Genomic DNA, 10,005 nt, shown 5'->3' with positions numbered 1-10,005 from the left:
TTTTAGTTTTGATATGCCCTTTCCATATTATCTTTATACCTCTTACTAAAATTTATGTTTACTGAGTACTTCCAGGCTCTCTTGGTTTTCACATAGAATTTTAATTTAAAATTCAAGTTGGTAAGCATCCATGTGTATGTGTTTGTGTATATGTGTGAGTGAGAGAGAGAGAGAGACAGAGATGGGGGAGAGGGAGAGATAAAGGGAGTCAGGGAGGGAGAGATGGACTGATTTAAAATAATAAAGTCTCAACCCCAACTGTTGAGGACTATCTTCAATGATACCATGTTTAAACTTCGGTGTTTAAAAAATGTGACTAATTCAGTTTTTCATTTTGGGTCTTTCTAGCAGTCTGTGGTAGCTGTTCCATTTGTTATGCCAATTAGTAGAAGGAAAGAAGATGAGGTGTCTGTTGGAAGTGCACCCTTCGCAAAGCAGCAATCGTATCAGGCCTCTGAGTATGCCAGTAGCCCAATAAAAACAAAAACAATAACAGGTATGTGTTAATAACTGTAAAGGGACAGTGACTTTACCTCTGAGCTAGCAAGTTAGCAAGGCACAATTTCATGGATGCCAGCTGAAGACATGAGACGCCTGGGACCAGAGACAAAGGACTTTGTTACCCATAGCATTAGCAGTAGTCAGAGTATTAGCATTTTCTAGTGTTAGCACAGGGTGGCCAGGTTGACACCTATTTCTAGTGGATTAGATTACAGGAGAGGTGCCCTGAGTTTAGGGAACCTAAACTTTTTATAATGGATAGAAATCATTCCTGCCCTTTTCTCCAGCAGGAGGCACTATGTCTTCTGTGCAAGGCTATAAGCAAACTATAAGGATGATACCTCTGTCTTCTGAGGCTGTTTGCTATACATATATCCTTGAAAACACAGTGGAGAACAAAGGCCATCACTGACTCTACTTGAAGATATGCAGAGACACAAGAGACCCATGGAAAATTGTCTCTCAATAGTATGTTTCTTCTTTAAGTGAATTCTTAAAAACCACATTACATCCCAATATTCTTTCCTCCCCTTTCTCTCTTGTTCTCGGTTAGATTATCTATGCAATATAAAGCATAACTATTCTTCTACAAAGTAATTTCTTTATTTTCTTTTGTGTTTTAATAAACTAAAATTTGTCAATATATAAGAAAAATTATTCTTATTATATATAATTTATTTTAAGTGATGTTTTTCTCTTTAACCTCTAATTTTTATGGTGATGGGCCACCTTTCTTCAGGGCATTCTACATTCTTAGATGTTCAGCGTTATATTTCTTATAACTCAGATATTCCCAACCATATTGATAAAAATTTTATGTTTTCAGTAAGTCAAAACCACTTATTAAATGTCTATTATAGGCAAGACTATTTTCTAAGTGAAATTGATGGCAAAAATATTAACAAGACATGATCCCTACCTTTAAGGAATTTAAAATATGATCATACACACAAGGAGGAATATTTATTTGTGGTCTGAGAGGAAGAGTGTTGTTTTTTATCATTCACCACCAACAAAAATGTTTAATATTTGTAGCGTTTTATACATAAGTATTATTATTCTTTGCTCAATTACTTTTCCTAAAATATGACATTATGTTTATTGTGTGGAATCATTAGACTGTCGCCTGTCCATATCCACCAGTCTTTTACTTTGAGATTTTCTTTATCAATTGACAAAAATGCCTATGATTAGTTTTGTATCATAGAAAGATTATCTGTGATTTGTGTTGAGTTTTGATTATAAAATTAGATATTATTTCCTTTAGATGCCATTTTAAGTTTTTTCAGACTTTAGGTCTCTTGAACTGGTAATTTACATAAAGGTTTATAAATATCACCTCTTAATAAATAAATGTCCATTGGTAAAAATAAATTTACCTCATATGCTTATGATCCACATATTCTGACATCCTGCCTTACCATTTAGTCCTTTCTTGAAATCACACTTGATAATTGATTTAAAATAATTTTTAAGGATGATTAATGATGATGGAAAATGCTTATAATGTAAATGAAAATATATGATATACAACTACAAAACTGTGATCGTAAATTTTGAAATGCATCTGTATATGCATGGTATCAATCGTATCAATCACATGCATTATATCAATCACATATCAATTATTTGAGAATTATTTTGATTTATTATACTTTCCTATGTTTTTATAAGAAATTAGTATTAGTGTTTAATGAAGGAAATAAATAACAAAAGCTGAAAACATAATTTCCCATTATTAGTCATTTATAGAGTATGAAAAATTAAGCAAACAACAATTATTTCAAATTACAAATATGAACTGCGGTTCTTTACTTTAGAGTTGAGGATAATTTCCTTTTCTGTCTTTAGTGTTCCCCCATCTTTAGATCCCTCAGATATTCTGTAGGTATTCTCCATACAGGTAAGGACATTGGTATTTCATGAAATACAGATTCTTACTCAAGCTCACATAAAAGTTAACAGCTATCAAACTAATTGCCTGTGCTTTCCGTGTTTGGGGACCATGAACATTTATAGATGGTAAAAAACCCTGGGTATAACATTTGTTCTTTATGAATTATATATCTTCCCCCCTTGGGTACCCACTGTTTTTACTTCTCTTGGAGGGAAGTTGGCAGTGGTGCTCTCTCCTTTCTTGAGAATGCTGTGTGCTAAACATTTTTTTTACTTAGAATTAAGTGTTAAAAGTTCGTTTTATTTTTAATTAAAATATACAGTCTTATTTTTAGATCAAAAACATGTTTTATGATTTCTTTGAATTTGTACCTATATCTAAAAGTAGTTATTGTTTTAATTATTATTTATAGTGCTTCATAAATTATAATGAGTTAAGGCAGTCATAGTTTTTTGTACATCTGCACACCTTTTCTTGGTTGTTGGGTTTTTTTAAATCATCTTAACCATTTTAAGTATACAGTTCAGTAGCGTTAAGTACACACATTTTTATTTTTTAACTGCATGATACAGTAGACAAATGTTAGTGTTAATTTTGTGCCTGAATTCTTATTAAAATTATTATTTTTTCATATTCTTAACTTATAGTCCAATGTTGATCTTATGTTCATCCCCAACACATCATACAGTATTTTTGGCACATGAAGACCAAAGCCCACTGATACCGCATTGGGTTTGATTTTGCTTATTAATTATTCAATAAAAAGCAGACCTTTTCCTCTTCCAATCTCCGTTAACCAATATTAAGTAGCTGGCTACAGGGAGAACATATGCTTGGTAGCTGGGAATGTGTTGAGAGCAGAATAGCACTATTTCAGTGATACAGTCACGTAGGGTACACCAAACCAGAATACATGCATGTTCCACGTGAAGATAATCTATTATCACAAAATTTCAAATAATCTTCTAGAGAATCTATATATCCTTCAAAACAAAGAAACCTCTAAAAAGCTATGACATCTGTTTGCCCTATATTTTGAAATGTCAAGTTTAATTTGGAATTCTTGATGAAAATGTCTGTAAGGGAGATGAAAACTCTATAAAGCAAAGTACTGCATAAATGATAACTCTTTAAAAAAATACAAACCATTTTTTGTTTATTTATTACTTCTCAAGCAATATAAGTACAGAGTTTAAATAATGGAAGGCTTTTTAATTTAAGACTCTTTGAATAGTACCAAGATACTAATATGACACATGATAGTGGTAGATTTTAGTAGATAATGCTATAAATTATGGAACTTTAGTTTCTGGCCATGATGGAGTAACAGGGTTTCAATTTATGTTCCTGCTGTAAATAACTAACAAACTTGACAAAATGCACAGGGAAAATAATACTGATTAAAAATAATAATATAAATAATACTAATAGACATTGGACAACAGGCAGTACAAGACTGTGATCCCTCATAGAAGGAAAACAAATGTGAGCCCTAGGATTGCCTTGGCTTTCTGGCTGAAGGCACATTTCAGAACACACAGCAGGGTGGGACATCTCAAACTGAGCCCAGTAGTCTTTCTGAATTGTAGAGACAGGGATTTAAGGTTAGGGAGGCAGAGATGACTAGAAATCATGGGATAAAGTTCCAGACAGAGAGAGAGAAAGCTATGCAAAAAAAGAGCTCCAGAAAGCAGCAATAGAATTTTCCTTGAATGTTTGCTGAATAGTAAGACATGCACACCTTGAATGAAACTCCACAAAGTTGGCCAAAGAATGACCTAGGAGCTGTGATTTCAATGAGTCCCAGACTCACACAGGGCTGGAAGGCATTTAAGTTCTTACTGCCTATAGTATACAATTCTTATTGGTCTTTTGGGACATTCAGTAGAGACCTCAGAAGGGCTATTTCTCAGTAGTGGGGCTAAATTATTCATAGAGTAAAGGCCACCCTACACCTACCTTAAACAAGCTTATAAACAAGCCTCTGAAGGAAACAAAACAGCAAGTAACTGTTATTATAAAAATGAATACAATAAGATCACTATCATAGCCCAACATTATTGAAAAGAATACAATACACTATGATCCAGACATGTAACAACTTGAAGATAACAATGTCAAGCGTTCAATCAAAGTCTAGTAGAGATACAAAGTAGCAGGAAACCATGACCAGGAGAAAAACTAGTTGATACAAATAGACTGAGAAATGACACAGATGATAGGATTAGCAGGTACATTAAATACCTGTATGTTAAAACAGGTATTATAACTATGTTCAAGTATTTACAAAAAGTTGGACACATTGAAGACAGAAATGGGAAATATAAAAAGAACCAAATGCAACTCTGGAGTTGAAAAATATAATATCTGAAATAAAAACTCAGTGGAATTAGCAATAGAGTAGACATTGCTGAAGAAAAGATTAATGAACTTCACATAGTGATAGAAACTTGTCAAAATTATGAACAAAGAGAATAAAGGAAAAAAATGTATAGAGCCTTAGTGAACTGTGGAATGATAATTATAGTAGTGAGTGTAGGCCTTCCTGCAAGTTCATGTTTGACCAGATACTTGAAGCAGGTGAGGAAATGAGGCATGTAGATATCTATGTATAAATGATTTGGAATTGTATACATATATATAGGAATATATATTTATATAGATATGTATATATTCCCCCCACTCTCTCTCGCTATATCTATAAAAGAATAAATTATATAATGTAACCCTCACTTTATAATTATGGAGATTGAGTCATAAAGAGGTCACCTTATCCGAAGTTAAAAAGATATTAATGAGATTTTTTAATTGAAAGTACCAGAACATGGTAGTCATTCTATGATTATTGGTTTCCTTCTTTCTTTCCTTAATGGCATAGCCAATCTTGAAAATCCGGTCTCTGTAAATTTAGTCATCCACTGTTTCATCTGTGATACCTAACATATAACCAGCCAACTTCATAGTGCCTTTTTTTTTTTTTTGCCAAGGAATTATTCTAAATTTGAAGCCCAGTCCCATAGCACTAAGACAGTGAAGAATTTTGTGTCAGAATTACCAAGATAGATACTACTGGAAAACATTTACTTTCTATGATGAGAGCATGGATGGCTCCATCTGCCTTTAATTGGGTATCACCTCACTGATGCACAGTTAAGTTCCTGGATGAAACTCAAAAGTGAAACACTACTATTATATTTTTTTCTTCCTTGAAATATCTTTAAATATATTCCAGAGTTGTTGATCCTTCTGTTAATATAAAAAATGTATGATGCTTCAGATGTTTCAAATTTTTGTCAGACATATGGAAAATCTATCTCTTATGCCTAGTTCTTCAAATAGAATTAGATATGAAAAATCCTGAAATCTTAAAAAGTATTTTGTTTATGTTACAAACAGCAAAAGATTTCGGACTCTTTGCTTTTCTTTCTTTTTTTAAGAATCTTTCTATCGGAGAATGAACTTTAATTATTAGGTAGAATATTTCTAGTTACATCTTTTTCTGACCTCATTTCAACATATAGTATTTTAAATCTAAGTAAGAGTTTAAATAATATATTATTTAGGATTGAGTTAAGTTTGGCTGAAAATAGCAGAAAACCCTAAATAACAGGGGTTTAAACAGGGTTGAATTTTGTTTGTCTTTCATTTGAAACTTTAAGTGGGAACTCTAAAGCTGAACAGGTAGTTTCTTATTCCATTAGGAGTGTCCTCCATTACCTGACTTGCCTCATGGTTCAAGATAGCTGCTTCAACAGTTAATCAAGTTTGTATTTCCATGAGTAGAAATGAATAAAGGGAGAGAGAAGGGCATTCCCTGTCTCTTTAACAACCACCTGGAAGTTGCACATCACACTTTTATTTATATATTCTTGGCCAGAAGCTCATGATTAGATCTAGCTGCATAAGTGGACTCAGGAATAATGTATTCTGTATTTTTTAAGGCTATGCGCCTGGCTAAAACTTTTGGGTTCTAATTGAGAAAAAAAGGGAGAGTGGATATTAGAAATCATTTCACAGTGACTTATAATGAGTGTCACGAGCTGAGTTTCGGAAGAAAATTTAAAAATATAAGTAGTTTCCTTTTAGTGGGGATATCAGAAGACAAAGCTGGTAAAAAAAAAAATGTTTGTAGTATGGCCTAGATATTTCATGATAAAAGATATAGGTTTAGGAGTCACCAACATATGGATCATAGTGGAAGTCACAGAGTGAATGAAATCTCTCAAACCATGTATGCAGTAGGATGAGAAGAGAGCCTAAAATGAAATGTAAAGGAACTCTTTCATTAAAGAGTAAGGGAAAGGAGCCAGTGGAGGAAGTTTAGAAGCACCATTATGAGAAGTAGGCAACAAAGCAATGTGTGTATGTATGACACAGTTGAAAAGAGTTTTCTGGGAGAAGGTGGATATGCATTGTGGCCCTCTGAAGATTCTCTGAAAAATAAACTCACAAAAGGCAGATTAATTGAAGAAAAGGCATACAAATTTAGTTGATATGTATACATGGGAGCCTTCAGAATGAAGGCCCGAAGGTACAGGGGGAATTGTCCATTTTTATGTTTAGGTTCAACTAAGCATGGCCAGCCATGTAGAAATATGACTGGACAAAAAGAGTTTGATCTAATGCTAATAGATGGGGAAAACCCAGCAAGGCGTGTCTGTCTCTAGATTCTTGTTGGCCTCTCTGAGCATGCATTCCTTTCTTCTGTGTATGGGGCAGGATCCTCTCTGAAATGGGAGTCTTATGATCTATAGTCAAAGTAGATTAGATAATTTCTATGATTTCTGTATGGCCAGTTTTCATGCAGAAAGACAGAGGGAAGTTGGAGTAATATTTTTAGGCTTGATGGCTGGCTTTGGGGAAAAGGAGTTCTGGTTTCTATGACCTGCCTAGTGGAAGAGGGATTCTAGTTTCAACGACTAGCCTTTGGGGAGAATTGGAATGAAAGACAGAAGGGCAGGAAAAGGTCAGAGAAAAACTTTTGCTTTTGAGGCTTTCATTTGAGGGTATTGTTTTCTGAGCCCCAATAGCATGATCTGCTGTAGAGTCATCAAAAACAAGGAGACTGAAAAACTATCTGTTAGTATGTTTTAGGTCAGTTGGCCAGAAGATATTTGTCTGTTAGGGAATGAATAAGAACCGAGGAAGTAGGGACAGCCTGTGTATACCACTCTTTCAAGAGATTTGACTATGGCAGACACTTGGGTGTGTCTATAGCTATAGAGAAGAGGACAGAAGGCAAAATTGGAGATACAAAGACTAGGAATAATTTATACAGTGAGATTCCAGGTAAGCAGGATATAAGATATATGCATAGATATAAGGCTTAACATTCTGGAAAATTGCCTCTTCCTTTAAGACAGGGATAAGAAGATAAAAATATGTACCACCACAGATGAATTTAGTTATTTTTCTCTCCACAGACAAGTATTTATGCAGGATAAGTATTGTTTTTCTTGTACTGTTTTAGAGAATGTAAGAGATCAGGAAATTTTCAAGGCAAGGCTCGTATTTTTCACATACAGGAAATGTATTCCTTCTACCAAAACAAAACATGACATTACACTTTCTTTTTTTCCATCAGTTTAATATATTATTCCAGTTTTGAAATTCCTTTAAATTAAAAAAAATTATTCTAGCTACAGGTAGTATATCTTGTAGGATGGTTTTAAGTAGGGAGATTTTCAATTTTGCTAGTAACAGTGGCTCCTGAAGGCACTGAAAATTTTGAATTTCTAATTTGTAAGACCTGTGGATTATAAGCAAAATGCGTCATACCAATATAGTTATTCATCTAAAAATGATCAAGCTGTCCTTAAGTTGATTAAGCTTGAATGTCAAGCAGGTATGTTCCTAATTACAGTGTGGAATTGGTATTAATATGGAAGAAATACATTTTTTGTGGGTTTATGTATATTAGAAGTTGTTTGCTTTAATCATTCAGTTTAGCTTAAAATTTCATTCCTTTGTGATTAATTAGATATTTAATTTCATTGAAAAATATTGAAGCATGAAGTTAGACACTAATGTATAATATGCAATTGATTTTATTCTCTCGGGATAAAATGTGGTTTAAAAAATATTTTACCCTTTTAGAACAGAAAAAGGTTGAAAATAAAATGAAGTATATCAATGAAGTACATCTAAAATAAAATAACTTGAAAATGTCATTCAGAAAGTCATCAGAGAACTTAATAAAAATATAGATTTGCTGTTCTTTTTTCCCTTTTGTACATTGTAAGATAAGTTATTTTTATTTCTAAACAAAAATTCATGGGACAAAGTATTTGCAGTCTGCAGAGCTTAAAATGTTAGTTAAAATTCAAATTATAACTGCACTGTTCTGGGTAATGAGGATAATTTGTAATTAGACTATATTTCTAAGATTAGTTTCCTAAAGGAATTCAGCAGATACTGATGATCATTTGATATGTCAGCCATAGTGTAGATGGTTGTAGCCATAGACTGAGTTCCTTAGCTTTTTGATTTTGTTTTTTATGTTTCATGTTTGTGAGGGTGATAGCTATCACCTTCACCAATATAAAGCATCCCTTGGTCATTTGATAATAATCTTTTATAGCCATATATCAGTTGCACTACTTACTTGGCATTTACCACATACTTGAATTTCCTGCATTGCTAGTGTTTATATGGGAACTCCTGAAGTAAATCATCAACTCATAGAGATATAATTGCACATTTTTTAGTGTGTCTTTAAGTGTATCCTACAGATTACCTTATAGTTTTTATTTGTTAATTCCAAGAATGTGTTCAGTTTGTTAAGCAAAGTAGGTTTATTGGTTTTTATTTTAAAATGTATTATACTTTGCTTAGCATGCAAATAATGTCCTATCTTCTTGGAACTTTTATTCTCAAGAGTTAGACTAGTAACTAATTTTAAAAAAGTCTTGTTCCTTACTTCTTTGGCTCACTTTTTATTTCTCTGGGACTGTAAAACAGAAGATTTATTTGTGTATGGTTTCTTTTAATGTGTTCAAATTTTTCTTCTCATTTTTACTTTGAATGTGGAAAATAAACTCCATTAAATTTTGTCAGAGGAGAAAGCTATAGAAGGTAAATTATTTTAATGTTGAGAAATTTCTTCTACATCCTGTTGGAGTTCTTTTACTTTAATTACTGTCGGCACTATCTCATTCCTCCCCATTTTAAACATTCTGGCCCAAGCTTGGATCAAAACAAAACCAAAAAGGAGGAAGAAAACTAATAGCCCCTCCCCAACCCCAGAATACTGTTTCTTGGTTTCCCTCAGCACAGCTCAGGCAGGCTCACATTTTGGTAAAAGCATTAATAAACACTGGGAAGAAATAAATTAAAACAAATACAGGAAACACAAACTGTTTTAAAATAGTTAAGTTTTAGAAAAGTAGTCTTGAAATATTTTTCTTAGTTTATTCCTATAATTTTTTTGAGCAAGTATCCATAGCATTTTTGAGTTATGCATTAAATATGTGTATCATTGTATTCTCTAATAAAGTATGCAAGATAATTATAATTTAATGAACATTTAAATCTAATTCTAATAGATTCTAATTTATTATTCTAAATTTTAATAATATATCAATAATATATCAGTAAGGGTAATATTG

The 10,005-nt window shown here is 32.7% G+C and overlaps 1 protein-coding gene across 1 annotated transcript in view; it reads left to right on the top strand.

Moving 5' to 3' along the window:
* The window catches only part of VPS13B (vacuolar protein sorting 13 homolog B (yeast)), a 933,283-nt gene that overhangs the window by 376,706 nt on the left and 546,572 nt on the right, over positions 1-10,005 (top strand). Inside the window, exon 21 of the mRNA XM_012643529.1 lies at positions 349-496. Coding sequence (XP_012498983.1) covers positions 349-496 — 148 coding nt within the window. The remainder of the gene's footprint in view (positions 1-348; positions 497-10,005) is intronic.

The sequence above is a fragment of the Propithecus coquereli genome, unplaced genomic scaffold (assembly GCF_000956105.1).
Source record: "Propithecus coquereli isolate 6110/MARCELLA unplaced genomic scaffold, Pcoq_1.0 Scaffold2, whole genome shotgun sequence".
Lineage (NCBI taxonomy): Eukaryota > Metazoa > Chordata > Mammalia > Primates > Indriidae > Propithecus > Propithecus coquereli.
This window is presented reverse-complemented; position numbering and strand designations above follow the sequence as displayed.